General features: G+C 37.8%; 2 protein-coding genes and 1 long non-coding RNA gene across 3 annotated transcripts; 2 read left to right on the plus strand and 1 right to left on the minus strand.

Moving 5' to 3' along the window:
• Position 1: 1 nt before the first annotated feature.
• Positions 2–16,348, plus strand: LOC135649474 (mitogen-activated protein kinase kinase 1-like). The gene is made up of 8 exons (XM_065167859.1): positions 2–1,149; positions 1,396–1,483; positions 2,658–2,786; positions 4,658–4,882; positions 4,978–5,160; positions 5,299–5,519; positions 15,709–15,754; positions 15,830–16,348. Exons 1-8 carry the CDS (start codon positions 1,076–1,078, stop codon positions 15,920–15,922), a joined length of 1,059 nt encoding a protein of 352 aa, XP_065023931.1. The 5' UTR covers positions 2–1,075; the 3' UTR covers positions 15,923–16,348.
• Positions 16,349–18,306: 1,958 nt separating this feature from the next.
• On the minus strand, positions 18,307–22,231 carry LOC108953748 (uncharacterized). Its single transcript, XR_001979649.2, has 3 exons — positions 19,853–22,231; positions 18,887–19,211; positions 18,307–18,791 (listed from the first exon to the last, which is right to left on the minus strand). It is a non-coding gene; the product is annotated as an uncharacterized LOC108953748 (long non-coding RNA).
• Positions 18,562–19,443, plus strand: LOC135648442 (protein OXIDATIVE STRESS 3-like). Its single transcript, XM_065166140.1, has 2 exons — positions 18,562–18,773; positions 18,925–19,443. The coding sequence occupies exons 1-2, from the start codon at positions 18,562–18,564 to the stop codon at positions 19,238–19,240; spliced, it is 528 nt and encodes a 175-aa protein (XP_065022212.1). The 3' UTR covers positions 19,241–19,443.
• Positions 22,232–22,791: the final 560 nt, after the last annotated feature.

The following is a 22,791-nucleotide window of genomic DNA, read 5'->3' on the forward strand; positions in this document are numbered from 1 at the left end:
GATGGGCCGAACAACCGGAAGTCGCTGATCTGCCCCTGGCCCCGCGACCGACGGCAACGTTTCCTCTTCTTCGTTGATCTGCCCCGGCGATTGCCCTTCCTCTTTGTTGCTGCCCGGCAAGAGCGATTCCTTTTCCTCGCTGATCTACCCGGTGGCTCCTCTCCCTATTCGCTCGGACGACAAGTCGCACGATCGCTCTCCTCTCCCTGTCGCAGAACGTCAGCACAGATCTGCAATATTCTTCCTTCCAGATCTGTGCATCATCGCTACCATCACCGATCTGCAAGTTCTCCCCAGCGACTCATCACTGCCACTCCCCTCACTGCCATCGTGACAAGAAAAGCTTTCTTCAGATCTGTGAGTTCCAGATCTGTGCATCACCGAATCTTCTTCCTGCCAAGATCAACAGTGCCTCCCTCACCGCTTTCCTGTTGCCTTACAACCGCTCCTAGCCCTCCGGCACCCTCCTCTTCTTCCAACGGCGGTGCTAAACTTGCCGCCGACGTCTTCCAGCGAAACCCAGGATCAACTCCGGAATTCCTGACGGCCCATCGGCATATCATTTGTCGCTGTTTTTACCCGTTTCCCGTCACCGTCTTATGAATGGCCGAGGACGACTGACCCTTTGCGGGGCCACATATGATCCAATCTCACTCCAGGAAAAGTCTCCTTGGATCGTTTCTCTCTCTCTTCTTCCGCGGTCGTGGCACCACTCGCAACGTGCAGTAGAACTCTCGCGAAAAGGATTGCTAATTATTGTTATTAGTAATTATTTTACCGTTTGGTTGGCCGTTTCCGTGGTTTTGAGTGCATTTTAATAATTATCTGGTCAGTCAGCCGCGGTCGCCTTTAGCAATCCCCAAACAAATATTAAATCGACGAAACAAAATAGGGAAGTCGCTGCTGCTTCCGCTGCTACTTTTCACCTTTTCTTCGCAGCGATTTTTATAGGTTGCCTCTTCGATCACTTTTCTCATCCATTCGCTCCGCCCGCCTCCCTCCTCCCGTTTTGTGGTGGCTTGAGAGATCAGACCCCAAGAAACCCTAGTAGCTTCGGAGTCGAGAACCCTAGATCATGAAGGGCAAGAAGCAATTGAGGCAGCTCAAGCTCGACGTTACGGTGCAGGAAGCCCCGGTCGACAAGTTCCTGTAAGATCTTTGTTCTGCTATTTCTATTGTTTCAATTGTTGGAGATTATGACGTGGTGTTTCTCACTATTTTTGAGTCGTTTCTCGGTGGTGATTCGTGATTCGACTGCTAGGATTCTTCTTCTTCTTCTTCTTCTTCTTTTTTTTTGTGGGGATTTGCTGATTGTTTTAATTGTGAGGTTCCGCCATTTCTATATTGTGTTTGTTGGTTGAATGTGAGAGAAGTGGGGGTTTTGGGGAATTGCAGGACCGCGAGTGGCACCTTCACAGATGGCGATCTGCGGCTGAATCAGAGAGGGCTCCGGTTGATCTCCGAAGAAACTCAATCTAGTCGGGTAAGCTTGAATTCTAGGTTGTTTTCGTTGCTTATACAAGTTGAGCTTGTGCAAGATACATCTGGATGCATCTCTTCTGGAGAAGAAATATGGTTTCTGTATGAATTCATAAAAGATTCCAAGAGAAAAAAAAGTGTGGTTTTAGTTATTACTTAATATTTTTTTTAAAACTAGGAAACAGGAAGAATGCTGTCTTTAGAAATTTCTTGGACTATTAATAAGATCAGATAGGGCATAAATCAGGCTAATTATAGACGACCGTTGTACTCGGACCTTATTAGCATAGCGGTCCTTGTACTTAAAAAAATTATATTGGGATCCTTATAGTTTTGAAAATAAAATGAATAATCCCATTTGTCCTAACGCCGTCAGCTGCATTGATGGAAAATACAACACATGACACCACATGCTAAATCAGTGCGAAAGTGATGGACAAAAAAATAATTTCAATATCCTTTTCGTGATTTTATCGACAAAAATATAATTTCAACATCTAACGTGCTGGAAACGGAAGGGATGTTGAAATTATCTTTTTTGTCCATCACTTTCGTATTGATCTAGCATGTGATATCACGTGTTATGTTTTCTATCAATGCAACAGACGATATTAGTGCAAATGAGGTTATTTATTTCACTTTTAGAACCCTGAAGTGTAAGAACTATAGAGATCCCAATATAAATTTTGGAGAAGTGGGCGGGTCTGAATTTATTTCAGCCGTATCCAATAATGCCGATGGGCCATATCATTTGTTAGAACTATAGAGATCCCAATATAAATTTTTTAAGTATAAAAACCACGATACTAGCAGGGTCCAAGTACAGGGTAATATGTAATTTGGCTGCATAAATCACTTCGGGAATTTATCAAAGAATAAGCACAAGATAGAAGTTAAGATTATAATAGTCTTATGTGGTTATTGTATATGCTACTTTTGAACTGTTGCTAACTTTGAACCAAAAATAGTTGGTGTCTACAGGCACCATATATAGGAAAGCAGCAAAGAAGCATACTGTGGTTCTCTATAAACAGTCAAATATTATCTGTTTATTTTACTGTAGAGTTTTGTTAATGTTATATTACAACAATAGTTATCTGTTTCATACTCATCCACTTTCTGTACTTGTATGAATTTTTTATTTTTGTTTTGAGTAAGTTGTACATGACAATGTGCAGCCACCAGATTCTGAAGACCTGGAGTTCTCGAGGGAAGACCTTGAGGTCATTAAAGTTATTGGAAAGGGAAGTGGAGGTATTGTTCAACTTGTGCGGCACAAGTGGCATGGAACATTTTATGCCCTAAAGGTACGTAGTTGGTAGTGGTAGTTTATTTTTAATAGATCTGCATCATCATCGTCCAACTTTTTCCCATCAATAACATTAGTCATAAAGAAAAACTTAAATCAATCTGGCTTTATGAAAGATATGCAAAATTTTAACTCAATATCAGTTCTTCTAAGATTCTAGATAGTTTCTAAATAAAACTAATTTATGAGACATGATGAATTGGTAATGCTTAAAAAGGCAATTTGGTATTTGGAAAACCAGAATTGTTATAGTTGCAGTTTAAGCTCATGTAGGCACAACTTAACTCTCTAAATTCTATTAAAAATGGAAAATAGCCTATAAAGGGTGGAAATGGAGATTCTTGTTCTATGTCAAATTGATCATCCCAATTGCTCAAACGACCCAATCAACCAATTAAATGAGAATTCTTTTGTTGATATAAGTGAAGCAAGGTTATGTTTGATATGTTTATTTAAGAAGGCTTAGATGAAATTTCTATTTTCTACATATTCTTTTTGAAAGTTATATTGATATGTGATACGAGTGTGATTGAGGTGTCACTTGTGCAAGAATTGTCGGAGCCTCTAATGGGTTTCCTACAACTGTAGATTCATGCTAAGGGTCCATTTCTTTTCATTTTGACGACCAATGAATTTACTAGTCAGTTATACTGATTGTTGGGAGTTCAGTAGGGATAAATTATAAGCTTGAGTTATGGAGACATTTTTGAAACTAAGGACTTTTAGAGTAAGTAGAACTAAGATCTGAATTGTGACTTCATGCTAGGAGAAGAATAGTTAAGATGACAAGTGAAGAATAGTTACTTTTATTCAGTAGGATAGAAAGACATCATTCATAAACTGAAGAGGGGCATCATGAGAAATGTGTGATCATTGTTGCCTACAAGATCGAAAGATGTTTTTGTAGAACTGTGTAAGGCTAGCATGCTCTATGGTCTGGAATGCTGGGCAAATAGAAAAAAGAACATGTACATAAAGTCAGCTTTGCTAAGATGAGGATACTTAGGTCAATATTTGGGGTTATTAAAATCGGAATAAATTTTTTTACATTTAACAATAAATGTGGTTTTCACAAAGGATAAAGTAAGGAAGAATATTTAATACGATATGAACATAATCAATGGAGAATTATAGAGGATTCAATCAAACAAGATGAAGGCTATTTAGATTAATGGTATGATTTGAAATAGTAAAAGGAGATTTCACTTAAAAAAAAAAAAAACTTTCTAGTGATATTGCCTTAAACAAAGCTCAATGATGAAAATTTTCTATGAGACATTCCCAAATAGTTGAGGGCTTGAGGCATTGTGACTTGTTATTTTATGTTTTTGAATTTTGTTTCACTTGACAACATAAAGTGGCAAAGATTAGTGGTGATAAAGGGGATGTTAAGATTTGGTTCAGTTGCTCTTCTTTCTATTGTCTTTTCCCCTTACAAGTTACAATCATCTTTTATTTTGTCCAAAAATCTTGATGACTTTGATATTATGTATTCTGGAACTTATTTTTATGTACTGAGGAGCAATAACATACAATTTTATGTTAATTTAACACAGACACCATTTGCATCTGCTTAGTTTATGTTCCATTGCAACTTGCTGTTTTTGTTCTATCCTTTCTGTCAAAATTCATAGCCAAATACTTTAGCAACAGCCTTATATGTTACATCTCTCTTATACAGATAATCTTTTACTTTTAGTTAGAGATATCCGTTTACCACTATTAGGATCATGGAATTTGCTATCTGCTATTTGCCTCAATTCTTCTTGCTCAGAAATTCAGTATCTAACTAAGGCTTTGTATATTTTTTCCTTGTTGAGTTGACATCTGTAGAAGCTGAGAGAAGGACAACAATTGTTTTTTTTACAGGGAATTCAGATGTGTATTCAGGAGACAGTTCGTAAACAAATTGTGCAAGAACTTAAAATAAATAAAGCCTCACAGTGCTCACACGTTGTTGTTTGTTACCATTCTTTCTACCACAATGGTGTTATTTCTCTGGTGCTTGAGTACATGGATCGTGGATCACTTGCAGATATTATAAAGCAAGTCAAAACAATTCTTGAGCCATATCTAGCAGTTGTCTGCATGCAGGCATGAATAACTACTAGATCATCAATTTGGATTATCAAATGTAGGTAAGGCCTTGTTGGACATTCATCAATGACATTGTTTTTATGCATGTTTAGGTTCTGAAGGGTTTAGTATATCTACACCATGAAAGGCATGTAATTCATAGAGATATAAAGCCATCAAACTTGTTGGTAAATCACAAAGGCGAAGTAAAGATAACTGATTTTGGAGTAAGTGCGGTGCTTGCCAGCTCCATGGGCCAGCGAGATACGTTTGTTGGCACCTATAATTATATGGCGGTATGTTGAACTTCTATCCTTATATATGTGATCACCATGCATTTGGCTATTTTACTTTTCTAGAATCTTTCTAGATGTGTTTGATACATTCTGAACCTTGAGGCACCAAGTAAATTGATAATTTGTTTGCATTCCTAGCCTGAACGAATCAGTGGAAGTTCATATGACTATAAAAGTGATATTTGGAGTTTGGGCTTGGTAATACTCGAGTGTGCAATTGGCCATTTTCCTTATACATCAACAGAACAGGAAGAAAGTTTGAGCTTTTATGAACTTCTAGAGGCTATTGTGGATCAACCACCACCTTTTGCTCCACCAGATCAATTCTCCCCAGAGTTCTGTTCATTCATATCAGCTAGGTGTGCCCTAAACACTCTTGTGGAATTTTTTGGTATTTTCTGTAATATATCTTAGTCAAATAGGTGTGTGTGCTCTCTCTTTTTATGTGTAAGGTAGCACAGGATACATTTATTCTTCTTATGAAAAAGTCATTTTCTCTTCCTAGATATGTTGTTGTCATATGAAACTTAATGCCTTTGTGCTTCACTTTCTTATTTTCGTTGGCTTTGTTCGTCTCTGTTTGTTTAACTTTAACCATTGACTTTCCTTTTACAAATGCTGATAGCTCTTATTTGAATATTCTTTCTTATTTGTTTCTGAATGTCTTATTGTTGTCAGTTATTCTGCATAATAAGATGAAAATGAAAATAACCCTGTTATATCGTTGTTCATGATTAAAGCACTCTGAAACCACATAGGTAATGGTTTTAAGTAGTGAGTCTCAAACAAGTTCATTTTACATGCACCAGGCAGGTTAATTTATCTGCTGTCTGCCTACTGAAAAATTAACTAAATTTCTAATATACCTTATCTTTTGAATTCTGTTCTTATGCATATTATGAGGTGATAAATAGACAAAAATCAATCTGATCTTTGATCAATTTGCTTTCTTTTGGCATTGACAACGATCGATGTTCCTGTGATATATTTTTTTTTATAGGCTTCAAGAGATCCAAGGAAATGTTACCTTTCTTTAAACAACATTACAAGCTAAGGGTGGTGATCAAGCATATTGCTCATATAATGATCTACTGTTGGTTTCAGTTGCTCATCTGGTTGTCCATTTACCATCTCTCCATGATCTTTGATCGTTTCAGCTCCAACTGATGTCGCTCATGATAATAGTATTATTTTGGTCCATACTGTTTCTCCCGACTGTTGGACCATGAACTTCAGCAAATTATTGAATAGCGATCATCATCTTGAATTATAGGCTGATTTCTTCAGCATACTTATCATTCTTTTTAGCCTATATGTAGAAAGGAATACTCTATGGATTCATTTGATTAAGAGAGTATTAAAGAATTTGTAGGGTTACAAATTTGACAAATAAAGAAACTTAATCTTGCAAAATCAGGAAACTAATCTCCTGAAAAAATTGGAAACTAATATTTACAGAATAAGATAATCTCCTTGGAATCAAGAAATATCTTCTTCAAAATTGGGAAAGTAATTTCCTCACAAAAGAGGAAATATTCTCCACAAATCAAAATCTTCACAAATGAACACTCCCCCTCAAGCTGGCGAGTCAATAATTTTCATTCTCAGGTTGCTAGTAATATCTTGAAATGAACAACTTAGAAGGCCTTTAGTCAGGATATCAGCAAGTTGTCTATTTGTGGATACATAGGAAATATAGATCAATCTGTTATCTAACTTTTCTTTAATAAAATGTTGATCCACTTCAATATGTTTTGTTCATTCATGTTGAATTGGATTATATGCAATGCTGATAGTTGACTTATTATCACAATATAATTTCATATTTCCTTCCCATCTTACTTCGAAACCATCAAGGATTATTTTGAACTCAATAACTCACAAATACCATGTGCCATGGATCTGAATTCTGCCTCTGCACTAGATTGAGCAACTACTGGCTGCTTCTTGCATCTCCATGTCACCAAGTTTCCTCCTAAGATGGTAAGATAGCCAGATGTTGAACTTTGATCAACTACTGCTCCAGCCCAAGCTGCATTGATGAAGGCTTCTACACTCGACTTCCCATTTCTTTTAAATAAGATGCCTTTTCCTGGAGTGGACTACAAGAATTTTATGAACAACCTCCAAATGAACCTCTTTAGGAGAATGCATGAATTGACTTATTATACAAACTACATAGGTAATATCAGGTCTTATATGAGATAAATAGATGTGCTTCCCAATAAGTCATTGAAATCTCCTATTGCAGACACTATTATTTATAAATCCTTCATAAAATCATGGAGGTGTATCCATATAGACTTGTTCCTCGAGATCACCATGTAAGAAAGCATTTTTAACATCAAAATGCTGCATAGGCCAATCAAGATTAGCTGCTAAAGATAGTAATATACATATGACATTCATTTTTGCAACTGGAGCAAAGGTTTTTTAATTATCTATCCGGTATGTTTGGGTATAGCCTTTGGTAACAAGACTAGCCTCATACCTTTCCAAAGTACCATCAACTTTATATCTTACAGTGAATATCCACTTATATCCAACCGGTTTCTTTCCTTTAGGAAGTTCAATGATTTCCCATGTTTTATTTTTTTCAATGCAGTCATCTTCCATCATAGCTTTTCTCTAATTTTCATCTCTAAATGCCTCTTGAGTCGCTTCTGGAATTTCAAGTGGGCATAGATGTGTAAGGAAACTCTATGTGCTGGAGACAATTTATCAAATAAGATATAATTGGAGATAGGATGTTGGGTGCATTTTCTTGTTCCCTTCCTTATGGCAATAGGTAGATTTAGGTCTTTAAACTCCGATGACTGTTTATTTTGTTTGGGTTCTATGGGCTCTGCAGTGGATAAAGATAGAGAAGCAGGACTAGAACTAGATTTAGTACCTGTTATAGGCTTGAATCCTTGGTCACGCTTGGGTTTAGGATTAGACCCTCTTCTTGAATAAACCTGCAGTGCTAATGCATTGATAACATCATTTATCTCATTCTCATTCATGGTATTAGATTTTGATATAGTTGTTGGAACTATGGAATGATCAGTAGTGTCTGATGTAGGAAGATCAAGATCAGAAAGGTCAACAGTGGTGTCTGCTGATTGAGAGCAGCGGCATCGGTGAGCAACAACAGTGGCAACAGCAAGTGGTGACAGTGGTAGCGACAGCGACAACGGAGAGAGGCAAAGCGGAGAGCAGCAACAGCGGAGAGTAGCGACAGCAGTAGCGGTAGCGGAGAGAGGCAGCGGCAACAGAAAGAAAATGTCGGCGGCAGGAGTCGGGTTAGGGTTGGGGAAGTCACGAGGGACAGCAGAGAGAGGTTGATATCGGTGTTTTAGTTGGTTTGATTGAACCAACTAACCCAAATGTGACTGAACCAAACCTAACATGCTGGTTCGATCGTCTGATTTAACCCGGGCGCTCTCCCGAAGCACCTGACGTCTGGGCTTGGGCGAGCGCCCAGGTGGCGCCTCTTTGAAGCGCGTCGCTTGGATAGTAAACGAGGTGCTCGGGCCTCGCCTTGCCTCGCCTTGCCTCGCCTGAGCGCCTAAGCGAGCGCCCAAGCACTTTTTGAAATCACAGAGTAGCAGTTAAAACCGCTTCTCCCGAATACATCTTAGGCATCCTTTTTTGAAACAATAATGCATGTGTTACCTCAAGAAGATGATGATTCTTTCTTTCAGCAACACCATTTTATTGTGAAGTATCTATACATGATGATTGATGGATTGTTTTCTTAGATAAGAGGACAAAGCATGGTTAAAATATTCGCTCGTTCATAAAACATTTTATGAAATGTAATGAAGATGGAACCAATATTAGATTTATTTTTTAAGAGATAAAGGCATGTCACTCAAGAATAATCATCAATACAAGAAACAAACCAATGAGCTCCAGTAATATTTGGAATCCGTAAGGGACCCAAACATCAGTATAAATAAATGAAAATGGATGGGATCATTTCTTGTTATGTTTAGCCAATTGACAAACATTGCAATAAAATTCATCAAGATTCAAGCTTTGAAATAACGAAAGAAAAATGTTTATCAATAAGAAAAAAGATAGATGTCCAAGACGCATATGTTGAAGCCAAATTGAACTTATTAAATGAATTTTTTTTGAAAGATAGGATGATGGCAAATAGTTGTTGTTATTACTATTGCATGATTTAAGATAGTAGAGCCCTGATAAGACCCCTAGGGTTTTATAATAGAAGAAGAAGAGGAAGAAAGGAATAAGATCACTTCGGGGGGATCGACCTCCTAGGGTTTACCAAAGGCTGAAATGTTATTTTCTTGATGAAGAAAAGTAGTAGATGCATTCCTATTTATAGAGTTCCACTCTTGAGTCTATTAAGACTTGGACTCTTAATCAAAATAATAAATCTCAAATAAGACCCATAGCCGACTCCTACTAGAACTAGAAAAATCAAGAGATTATTACATCAGTTTAGGACTCAAAAAATAAAAAAATTTAAGGGTTCCTAACATTCCTCACCCGTTCAAAGTAGCCTTATCCTCAAGGTTGTGCAGCATCGAGCTCTGGGAACTTCTCTTTCAGGGCATTGTAGGACTCCTAAGTAGCATCTTCAATTAGGAAGTTGGCCCATTACACCAATACTTCAGTCACAGGATATCTGCGGCGCATCATAACCCGTTGATCAATTAAGTAGGGTCTCCACTTCGTGATAGTGTAAGCAATGGGCCAACCTTCTGGTGTAGTAGTCATTGCAGCCTTCCGAAGAACCCTCTCCATCCAATGGATAGTGACAGTTGTGACCTTACTTCTACGTCTTCCCTTTAGGATCACTTGCTTTCCGTTAATAAAAAACTTCATGATTAGTTTAGAAAAATTCTAGGAAACACCACCTAGGGTTGATAGCCATTCAATTCCAAACACCACTTTGAAATTTTCCAAGGATAGCAAAAAAAAATCCACAAGTAATTCTTGGCCCTACATAATCAGTTTTATCTTCGAACATTTGCTATTACAAGTTAGATTCCGTCCATCAGCGACCTTTACTTTTAAATTTGTTACAACCTTCAATGTGGTAGGCCAATCAAGCAGCAAGCTTACTGTCTATAAAATTGTTAGTGCTATCAGTATCAATCAAAATAGTAACAGGATGATGTTTCAAAGTTCCTCTAACTTTCATAGTTTGCAGGTTAGAGTAATCGGTCAATGCATGCACTGTATGCGATAGGTATAACATCATCATCAATATCCATAACTTTATGGTCGGAGTCCACATTATCAGCTTCTGGTTCCTCCTCGATCGGTTCAATCATCAGAAGCTTCACTTGTTTGCATCGGTGCTCCTTTCTCCACTTTTCATCACAATGCCAGCACAAACCCTTCGCTGATCTTTCCTTGAATTCTTCTCGGGTTAGTCTTCGAGTGTTAGGGTTTCGATTGGGAATAGATGGGGTGGGAGGCTTGTTGATCAACTATATGTTGTCACTTCTATTTCGACGATTCTTCATGCTGAATTTTTCCTCAAGCAAACATGCAAATGAGACCGCAACTGTTATAGTGTGAGGTTAGCGAGTCTTGATTTCACACTGGATATCTGGATTAAGTCCTTCGATAAATGTACCCACCAGATGTCGTTTGGATTAGTCTCTGGCTTGATTTGACAGTCGTTTAAATCTGCTATGATATTCTAACATTATAGAAGTTTGACGAATTTTGGCGAATTGCCCATCAACATTCTCGTATTCAGATGGTCCAAAGCAAACAAGAAGTCCTCTCTTGAATTGCTCCCACGAGGGGACCCCGTGATAGGTTTCGTACCAATCATACCATTGGATTGTATCTCCATCTAGTTGGATCGAAGTTATTTCCACCTTAGATTCTTCTGGAGTTCTGTAAAAACAGAAAAAATTTTCTGCCCTAGAAATCCAACTGGTTGGATCCTCATCTTCCCATCTTGGAAATTCCAACTTCATGCTTGGGTAGCTTGTGTCATGTACTTGGTGCCTTTTTCCTGTGTCTCCAGATGGATTCAATGCCGGACTTGAGCTTTTATCTTGTTGAAACTTGCTGAAGTTTTTCAATAGTGTCCTTTTGAAATCGTTAAGAGTTTCTTGCAATTGATTCTAAATTCTGGCTTCCAAGGCTTCTAGTTGGGCTTTCATTGAATTGTTGATAGCTATTGTATAGGAATGCAGATTTGCAATTCTCAACTCTTGTTTCTGGTGTCGGGTTAAGGGCATCAGCACTATTCAGTGCAGCTGTTGTGACGTTGGTCGGTAGTAGCGTTGTGGGTGTGAAGGGTGGCTGCAAGGATGCCGATGAAGCCTTGGACGCCAAGAGGCTAGGAGGCTGCGATGGTGGCACGACTGGGAGCGGCGTCGCCAAGGGCTCGCCGCGGTCGCTGGGAGGCAATCGCGCGGCTGTGGCGAGACGGGACGCTGGTGACCACAAGGCTGTGACGGGCGCTGGCGATCCTGGCCTGGGGGCGACGAGGGTGGTCCGCTGGCTATCGGGGAAGAAGAAGGTTGCGGGAGCGTCGAGGGTCCCTGCGAGAACCCTAGCCTTCTGTGCGAGAGTGTTGGGAAGTCGCACCTATCGCTCGGCAGTGGCGTGTTCGGGGGTTACGGCGGAACGTCGAGCCGGTGGAGATCGACGATCAGCATGGGGATTGTAGATCAGCGGCTGGAAGGAGATGCTGACAGCGTCGTCTTTGACGAAGGCGCGATTGAGGAGAGAGATGGCAACGGAGTTGGTGCTGAAGGAGAGGAACAGGGAAGAGCAGTGGGCACTAGTTGAGGGCGGCTACGACGGGAGATGAGATGTGGGGAGTTACAACGGGAATGTCGAGGATCCCTGCTCTGATATCAGATGATAAGATTCCTAGGGTTTTATCATAGAAGAGGAAGAAAGGGATCGACCTCCTAGGGTTTGCCAAAGGCTGAAATGTTATTTTCTTGATATAGAAAAGAAGCAGATACATCCATATTTTATACAGTTCCACTCCTGAATCCATTAAGACTTGGACTTCTAATCAAAATAATAAATCTCAAATAAGACCCCTAACCGACTCTTACTGGAACTAGAAAACTCAATAGAACATTACATCAGTTTAGGACTTAAAAACTCAGAAATTGAAGGGTTCCTAACAAGCCCTTCCTTTTCTGTAGCATGACCAATCGTCCTCCCCATAACTTGATCCTGAAAAATACAATGGGATGGAAAGAAAGTTATGTTGTATTTTAAATCTCTAGTAATTTGATGAATTGACAAACTGCTTACTAAAAGATAAGGCACATGCATTACAAACTTTAAGGAAATGGAGGGTGTTAGTGTAATTGTGCTTTGGCCTGCCACAGTGGCTAAACTACCATTAGCAACTTTAATTTTTTGATTTCCAGGACATGGGCTAAGGGATAGAAAGTGGTAAGATGACTTGGTCATATGGTCAGTGGCTCCTGAATCAATTACCTAAGATATATTCCAATAGTCTTTAGTGTCATTTAAAGCATAAGAAATAGGATACTTACTGATTGAGCCAGAGAACAAGAGGCACCGGGTTTGTTTAGTGAAGTGAGGAAACTTTGAATCATTTCAGTCTCCTCTTTATTTAGTCCCTCAATCTCAGAGTTAACAGACACCGAGCTTCCATGGATTAAGGTATCCTCATATTGAGTGTAGTTTGCTTGACCTCCTCATTGTCCATCTGGTTGTTGTATTCAATTCCCACCATTCTTTCCATAGAATTGTGGTTTTTCGTGTAACGTCCAAAGTGTCTCCTTGGTATGCCTTGGTTTTTTGCAATAAGTATACCAAAGACCATCTTTGTTGCTTGGCATTTTAGATGGCTCACCTTTTTCAAGATTAATCTTAGAGGTTGTACCACCATGAGTGTTCAGATGGCTCTTAATTGTAGCAATTGCGGAACTTTCACTTGCTGGACCGTCTAACGTTATGTTCCTCCTTCCTTCCTCGGTCCTGATGATTGAGAAGACTTCATCTAGAGATGGTAGGTCATTTCCAAGTACTTGAATAAATCCTTGAGCATATTCCGCGTTCAGTCTAGCTAAACATTGAAAGTTCCTTTCTCTTTCAACAATCATTATTAACATAGCATCCTCTTCACTACACTTCATCTTAACATTTTGATAATAATCAAGTTCAAGCCACAATCCTTTCATAATATTATAGTACTCAATTACAGATGAAGTACTTTGCTTTGTGGAATGAATCTTGATTTTAATCTTCTAGTTCTGCACAACATCTTTCACTTTAGAATATGCTCGCTTCACTGTCTCCCAAATCTCCTTTGATGTAGATAGAAACATGCATGTTTTGCTGATCTCTGGTTGTATTGAGTTCCAAAGCCATGTCATGTTCATCAAATCTTCTTCATGCCAAGCAGCAAAATACACGTCATCTTTGCTTGGTATTGGTCCAATTAAGTGCCTCAACTTTCCTTTTCCTTTTAGACCAAGTAGGCTCTGATACCAAATAGTTTCGACCAAAGAAAAAGATCTTTCTGACCTTGTATCAAATAGGCTCTGATACCATATAGAAAGGAAACTCTATTGATTCATTTGATTAAGAGAGTATCAGAAAATTTATAGGGTTACAAATTTGACGAATAAAGAAACTAAATCATACAAAATCAGGAAACTAATCTCTTGAAAAAATAGGAAACTAATATTTACAGAATCAGGAAGATAATCTCCTTGGAATCAAGAAAATATCTTCTTCGAAATTGGGAAAGTAATTTCCTCACAAAAGAGGAAATAATCTCCACAAATCAACACTCCCTTGTGAAGATCAGATATTACTTTTCAAGTAAAGGAATAATCCATGGTATCACCATTTTCGTGACTTGGAGTCATGTCTGATATATAATGTGTAATAAGTCATTCAGAATTTATATATGAACTCTCATAGTATAGAGGGTAGGCCTTGGTTTCTGGGTAAAGTTGCTTCCTTGTGATCCCAGTTGCCAAGATTTGTGTTCTGAAAACAGTTTCTTTTCTGTAGGAACAAGACTGAGTTATGCCAAACCCTTAAACCCTGCATTGGCGGGAGCTTTTAGCATTTTTCCACCCCTTGTAGACTCTCCTAGAGTTTGGAACCATAGTATTATTTGTTACATGTCCTAATCAAACCTGAGTCAACTTGTTCATTCAATTTTATCATTTTTCTTGTTTGGAACTGTATTGATCTCTAGGGTGTGTAACTGCACCTCAAAAGCGTTGATATTCCTTTTAATATCATCTTTTTTACCATGGTCCATAGTCTGATGTCTTTCACAGATGAGGGTAGAGACAATCAAATAGCTAGACTATAGGCTTTAAGTCGTTCGAGCCTTTGCTTGCTGGAGCTTAAAGTTTACAACTCTCTTTGAGAACATGGGTATTTTACAGTAAAGAGAATTTCCACGGTTTTCTCATTTTGGTGGTACAGAAAGGAAGTCCTCTTTGTAGATAGCTAAGAACTCATTGTGTTGTTCCATTTAGTCACATAAATATCACTAGATTTAAGTCCATGAATCTCTTTGAACAGTTCCATTTTATGTACATCAAGATTTAGAGTCTGTTGGATCCCTTTCAGACATTGCCATGGTATGTAATTACTTGTGTTGTTCTGAATTTGTCTTATGTTAAGATGTATTACAAGAGTATGATTTTGTGGAGTTTCAGATCAGAATATCTTCTGCTCTTAACTGATTTTCAGTTGTTTAGGGCATTGCTTGTGGGCAAACACTATTAATCTGAGGTTGGCTTTGGAAATAATTGCATGTAGATAAATTGAAAAATTGGAGAGACTACATAACTTTTATATTTGATAATTGTTAGATATTGGAGACACATTGACTAAGTGAAACTACGGACAATGATGGACCTATTCAGACCGGTTTACAGACAACCGATCTAATTTAGAAAAATAGTGATCCAGGCTTGGTCCAGCCCGAATTATCCTGTTGACATTCTGTACAAGGCTGGTGAGGCTCATTCTTTTTTATAATAATCGTGATCAAAGCCTGAACCGATCTATTTCTCATGTGGTGGTTAATTTGAGTTTTAGACATGAAAACTGCAATTTAAGTGATAGAGCTAGGTATAACTAAAAGTTCAACTAATTATTTTATGCAATTATTACGTATGTCAATTTTTTTCCCCATAAATTGAAAGCTCTTTGGAGTTATTACCTTAATTACCATTTACCAAAACATCTGAATGTTCCATAGTTTAGATTGTGCAGTTCCCAATATAACCCACTTTGAATTGAATAGACCAAAATGCCGTGGCCAATTACTGTGTAGGCAAAGGCATCCTGGTTCAAGATCTTTACTTTATGAAAAGAACTCCTTTGGTTTTTTTCGCTTTCTTTTTAACTTCTGGCTTTCGGTGACAATATGTTTTACATACTTGCCAGATATTTATGTTGAATTGTATGCTCAAGTTGTCTACTTTGCTTAATTCTCTTCCTATTGTAATTTCAAAATTCATAATTTGTTCTAACATCTAAAATTTTCCCTTTGAATTGAACAAAAACAATTTAATCATGAAGTTCCCTGATCGTTTGCAGCATACAGAAGGATCCTAAACAGCGGTTGTCATCATTGGAGCTTCTGGTTAGTGGTTTTGTGTTTTCTTTTCTATAGTACTCTAATTACTGAAATATTAATGTGTTCTTGCTGAACTTTCAGTCTCATCCATTCATCAAAAAATTTGAGGACAAGGATATTGATCTGGCGATCCTTGTTGGCAGCTTAGATCCTCCTGTAAATTTATCCGAGTGATGTTTGGTTCTGTTATGATTCCTGCTGTATCCGTACAATCACAATTTGGGTTCGAGGTCTTGCAACCCGAGTCTGGGGCCTTGCAGCTAATTGACTTTCCTGCTTTAATCATGGTATAATTTGGCTGGCTGAGTTGCACATGAAGAATATATGTGAGTTGCCACTTGTGTACCTTCCGCTTTGAAGGTGCTATCTAAACCCATGCTAGGTATCTGAATCGTACCCAGTACCATTGAGACTCGAGATTCATTGCCGATCCATAAATTTGAATTTTCTGGTCCATGGCTGATGAGTTGTGCAAGAGGCCAATGGATCTTGTCATGCAGAGATGAAACTTTCATTTAGCAGCTGTTTTCTTATTTATCCTGGGTAATGTACTAGACTTATACCGTTGAGAACTCAGTGGAACAAACTCATTGACATTTACTCTGAGAATCATTCTTGATCTTATGCATATGGCTTCAATATATAGAATATAAATGTATATTATATGTTAATCTATGATCAGATTACTGAATAGATTGTCAAAATGAAATTGGCTACATATGTCTTGGTGTTTTCTTTTCACTTGGGCATTTTTTTTATGTTCCTTTAGTGGAACTTTGTTTCTCTCAGATGGGATTTATCTGCATGCTATATTTGTTTTCCTTAGCGAACATGTAAGATGATGCCATTTCTGATGACACAATCTGCCCCATTATTTAGAAGATTATTAACCGATGTATCTTTTAAAAGTGCCAACAAACAGATTTAAATATAAAATAGATATGATATGCTCTTACGATCTAGGATATTTAATTTTAAAATATGATTTTAATATCAATTGTAATTGTAAGCATAAAATTATTATTATGTTATTATGTGAAAAATTTTAATGCTAGAGATTAAAATCAAATAGATCCAATATTATGATTATGTATTTTATTTAGAAAATTTTTATACTACTATTCATATTTGAAAGGTTGATTTGCAAAGAGAACTATGTTTGCCTTTTTATTTTTTTCTGGGATTAAGGAGAGATAAGACTAATTTTTTCTATCCTTTATAAGACTAATTTAAGCGATGGAATTAGAATAGGGATTAAAGAGAGATAAGAGAAGACTTATAATTTCTTCACATATAACTTAAAATCACATAATCTTATCATAATTGATTTTTTTGATTGGCCAATAATTATAATTAAAATTGATATATCTTATCATAGGATCACATAAGATAATAAATTTATCTCAAATCGATTAATATGTTAGACCTAAAAAATTTAAAATTAACTAATATAAAAATAATTAATTTAAATATAATAATAAAATATTTTAAAAATATAACCCGAATATGTAATCACTTCCTAATATGAGATGGTGTTATGGCCAAAGTTATCCTTTTTGTGTGCATATTTTTCAACTACGAATAGTAAAATGGTAAATTTAATATAATATATCTTAAAGAAAAAAAATCTAAAATGATTATACAATTAAATCAATCATCAAATAAAAAAATTAAAATGTCCAATCAGCTGTTAATCAACAGGTAAAACATTTAATCAATCCAAATTTAAAATAAATGAGTCTTTTTCTTCTACGTATTTCTAACACCGGATACATGCCACGAGGTGAACCTTGGGTTGCTCGTTGGATGGACTCAAACTTAGCTTAATTTCATTCGCTATGGACGTGAACATGGTAGACCGATTTCAACCAAGGATCCAACTCCTACTAACCCACCCTAGCTGGTAGACACAAAAGAAAAGAGGCTGACATACTTGAGTTGAGCTTTGGTGACTTCCAGTTAGTTTGCACAAGGAAAAAGACTGGTAGCTCGAGGAAGGAGACCATGGAATTTGTCTTCCACAGCGCACACTTGTTGACAACCTATTCTGTGGGACAAATTGCTCTCTTTGGGCCCCCTCTCCCGTCAATCTGACCTTCCTCTGATTCCACTAATTAAGGTTGAAGATGGATGAAGAATCAACTGCCAAATTGGACAGCTGACTTATCTCAGGGGGACATGCCCACTAAAGTTGTCCTTGGAAAATTGATGCCTGACATCATGCCTGACATCAATCCATGGCAATTGGCAGGACAAAGGCTGGGTAAAGTGGGAAAGAGAGAGAGAGAGAGAGAGAGAGAGAGAGAGAGAGAGGCATACAAGAAAGGATATGGATGAATCCTACGGCAAAGAACTTATCCATTACAACCCAAATAAGAGAGAGATAATGAGGAATCCTTGAAACCAGGAGTGACAATGGCAAAAGGGGCACCACACCTTAACCACCACCTCAATGTAACCCTGGTGAATGAAGTAAACTCATCATGTGACCTGGCGATGTCTTCACAAATTGACCAGTTTTTGAGTCTTACCTAATGAGCTGCACAAGGGAAACGAACTAGAAAAAGGCCATGGATTCCATCCACATACTTGATAGTAACAAGGTACTGTGGTCACAATTCAGAATAACCACAAACACACAGAATTTCCCTGGGAGCATTAAAGCCTTGAGCTATATATTGTGGTATACCAGTGATTGGACTCAGATGACATTGTTAAGAGAGAGAAATAAACCAGAAAGAAAGCGTCTACATCCTTCAAACCATTTCAGAAGTTCTTCCATAACCAGCAAAAAGCCATCTCTAAGTTTGTACATGGGTGAAGGTCTCAAGCAAAGCTATGATGAAGAGCTATTCAATTCTGACTCCTTTCCGAGTAACTCTGATGACAGCGACGACAATGATGACTCCACAGAAGGAGCAGCTTCTTCCTCACCATCAGCCGAGTCATCCTGGCTGCCACCAAAGATGAATTCAAATGGACCTCTATATGAACTATCTTCACTCATGGAGCAGCTACCCATCAAGTGAGTATCTGAAAGAGTCTGTCCATAAACTGATAAGTTTCAAGGATCTGAAAGTTACATAGAACTGGCCACTAAAGCTCAGACCACACAGCATTCACAAGAATAAGTCTTACCTTCTGCTTCATCTCAACAAGTTTTGATGAAATTGCAGGAGAGGGCTGTCCAAGTACTATCAAGGCAAATCACAGTCCTACACATCACTGTCTGTGGTTAGCAGCATCGAGGATCTGCCAAAGAAGGAGACTCCATGCAGAAGGAAGATAAAGCCGTGCAAGAGTTATGCAGCAGGAATGGATGCGAGCCAGAAGTCTGATCATGCTCCCGGGTCATGTAGCAAGACCATATCAAAGAATGCTCCCAAAATACCTTCTTCTTGTGCTTCTCTGATGTCAAAAAGCAGCAGCAGCCTTCTTGGTAGCAGCAAACCAACTCCTGTCCCTGCACAGAAAAATCCATGTCCTCGTTAAAATCCATTCATATACAGTTGATGTTCAGATGGGAGCAATTCTTGTGTCATGTTTCTATTTGTCTAGTGGTTATGAAGTTCTTTGTTTTCTATGATTTGTACAATGTTGCTATCGAATGATGAGTTCCAAAATTTTCAGACTTCGATGTTGTTTCAAATTCCATTGGAGGTGCTTGAAATAAAAATCTCTCTTATCCATTAGTATATATTGTGCAAAGGGAACTAACTGCCTACAGACTGTTGCTTATCCACAAGATCCTGCTAGCTTGGCCCTTGGCCTACAAATAGGTGGTTAACACATAATTCATTTGAGTTTGGATGCAAATGCTCAGGCTAAGAGTTCATGTTCTTGCTACCATCACCAAGAAGACTGACGTATCCACATATGAGATTTTATGCATTTAGAACAGGAGTTTATCTAATTATGCATATTACATATGTACATAAAAACAATAACAACCAAAACAAGGTTGAATTCCAACTAGTTGGGATCAACTTTATGAATCCTTTTCACCATTTAGCTCAAAGTAAGACAATACTAAACATTTCACATAAACAAACCATTATGAATTACTTTCTGGACATGAGAAAAGTTGGGACTATGGATGGATACCTTGCCTGATGCTATGGCAGAATATTTGAGATTCGCTAAAGTTTGACAAGGAGACATTATTCGATGCTTTAAAAGCAATGCCAAGGATGCTTCCATCAGCACAGATCCTGAAAGTATTCTATAATTCCCCATTTCATAAAGGCTTAAGGTGGTATCCTGCTGGCCCACTGTCATTCATAAATCTGCTTCTCTGGTTGGAGGCAGAATAGAAGAAAAAGAAAAGAAAAGAGAAGTATTTATTTCTAAATATCCTCAGCAGATAGCTAAGACACTGTTTTAAGGTCAATGCTTATTTACAGGATTCCTATGCCACCTACTACTACTGCTGAACCTCCTTTACTGCTACCACTGGGACTGAACTGTTGCCGCTGCTGCTAAATGTGATTGAAAGGAGGAGGAGAGGAAAAAGAAGGTGAAGATGCATGCATTACAACAAAACAAATCCACATCTCGGGTAAATATCATTCACAGGATCATTTTTTTCAAGACTCTTATCATCAATGGCATCTTTAAAAAAAGTCAAGTGAACCTGTAGGAAGCACCAAAAAAATTCATGAGAACACAAGCAAATAAATGATAAATCACAGAATCATTGAAGCAAATTCACGATCCTTCAGCTTCATGAAAGTAAGGAGATCACCAAATATTTCCAACATGATTACTGGAAAGAATTATGGTTTGAAGTCTTCACATAGTAGAATAGTCTCAAACCAACTAGCAAAAATCTCAAAGCTTAAGCATGGTAATTCGCATTTACATGAAGCATGTAATACATATCAGTAGAACGACTTAAAGCTATAAAGATAATGTAGTGGCCACAATCAGGAAACAAAACTGAGATCACCAATTTACTATTGTATTCTGGGCTGGCACAACCAAAACTACATATTCCAATGTCAAAGCAACTCCTCAAATAGATATTAGAGAATAAGTACTTTTAAGATAAAAAGGACTGTACCAAAATCACATCATAGAGATACCTTTTCAAAATAAAGAATGTGTTTTCTATCAAATTGCTCTCCACTGAAACAGCTGTAGTCCACTAAATATGTCTTCCAAAATAAATATAGGGCAATCACATCTATCAAATTGCCAAACTATTCATATTAGCATTTTTCAACTTTGCATTGTAGCTCATAAGTGCAATAGAAAGTAACATGCTATATTGCCTGTTTGTGGTTGAGAAAAATAATAAAAGAACAGGATTGGTCATGATGAGATGAAATGCAAGAACACATCAGATGGTGGTAGAGTCTAGGCAGAAAGCACCAATGCTACAGGTTATCATTGAAAGCAACCTGGTGTTTTTTATTGTGGATTCTTGCTGGAATATTTACATGCTGCAAGACATTTGCCAAGTATTGCTATGACCTGGCCAAGTTGAAAAGATCCAAGGTAAATTATTTATGAATATGATGACATCCACAAAGTGTATAAAATTTCCTGCAATTACATTTCACAGGTTTAGGTTTGCTTCCATTCTAGTAATATCACTTGCCAGCTTCTATTACTCATTAGAAATTAAATAATTCACCTAGATGCCATAAATATAGATAGTAGTCGTGTGCCAACCAGTATATCAAGATGTTTGAAATATTTTTCTGTTTAAACCTTAACCCTACTCTTCTGACATGTTAGAAGTGACAATGATCATTAATCAGCTTCATGATCTGCATTTATTACTACACTTCCCCTATTCACTCTGGCTAATTCGTGTACTTTCTTGGCCCCCCTTCTCCCTCGTAACACAATAAATGAAAATATTACAATAATATCCAAACCTTTGCATTGCCAATATGCATCAGCAATCTTATGACAATATAATTTCCCTTGACCCGTCAAGACTATAGCTTAAAAGGTTGATGGTCCATTCCATTCTTCTACTTACCAAGACTTCAGCCAACAATAATACAGTGGCAGGATTGATAAGAAACAAAATAAAGTTACCAGCTATATTTATTCCTCAAACAGTCATTTATTTTTGAAATCAGGAATTTTGTGTCCCACAAAAAATCATGCTAATTCCAACTCTCTTGTCATCCCAGATGAGATGGTATCGGTATCTCACATCCTTCACATGTGATGACATCAAGTAAATCCCCAAGTAATCCCTAACCAATTCTTGCGTTGACTCGAAATAATCCCCAAGTTGCAAAATAATAAATTTAGCAATTTTCAGCTATTCATTCATAAAGTAGATACTTTTTTTTTATGAACAAAATGAGAAATTACAGCAGAAAAAAGCAAATGTTTCGATTTACTGCCAGATAAATAGAAGGTTACGTCGACAATAGACTGGTCAAAGTGAAATCACAGTTCATCAAGATATCGCAAATGAGGAACAAACAAATGATGGGATTTGGGAGCGTTTTCCCTTGTTACAGAGCGCCATTTCGAGGGACATCGACAGAAGAAGCACCGGGAGGCGACGTCGGATTGTCTCCATCGCTGGGGTGTCCTTGGTGGAGTCGGTCCAAGGCTTCCTGTGCACGCTCGAGGTAGGGCTTGAAACCCACTTGGAAGGAGAGGTAGCCGAACGCTACGGCTCCCACCACCACCAGGCCCGCCCTCATCGCGTTCTGCCGTGCTCGCCCTCCCCTCCCCATCTCTGTCTCTCTCTCTCTCACAACTCGCACACTGTTGAATGATGCCGACGGTGGACGAACGAGAGAAAAGAAGTCAACTTTGCGATCGCATCTGTCAACCTCGCTCGGTTCACATCATAATATACTGTTGTATATGGGCCGGCCTACATAAACAAGCCCATATTAACCCATAATTAGGCCCATGGGTTTTCCATGGTTAATAGTAAACAGTTATCTCATTTCGAAGTAAATTAATATAATTCGATGTTTTTGTTATTTATTATTATTTTTTAAAAATAACTTAATAATTTAATATTTCAATATGGATTAATGCAACATCAACACACAAATTAA

This window comes from Musa acuminata, chromosome BXJ3-9 (genome assembly GCF_036884655.1).
Source record: "Musa acuminata AAA Group cultivar baxijiao chromosome BXJ3-9, Cavendish_Baxijiao_AAA, whole genome shotgun sequence".
Lineage (NCBI taxonomy): Eukaryota > Viridiplantae > Streptophyta > Magnoliopsida > Zingiberales > Musaceae > Musa > Musa acuminata.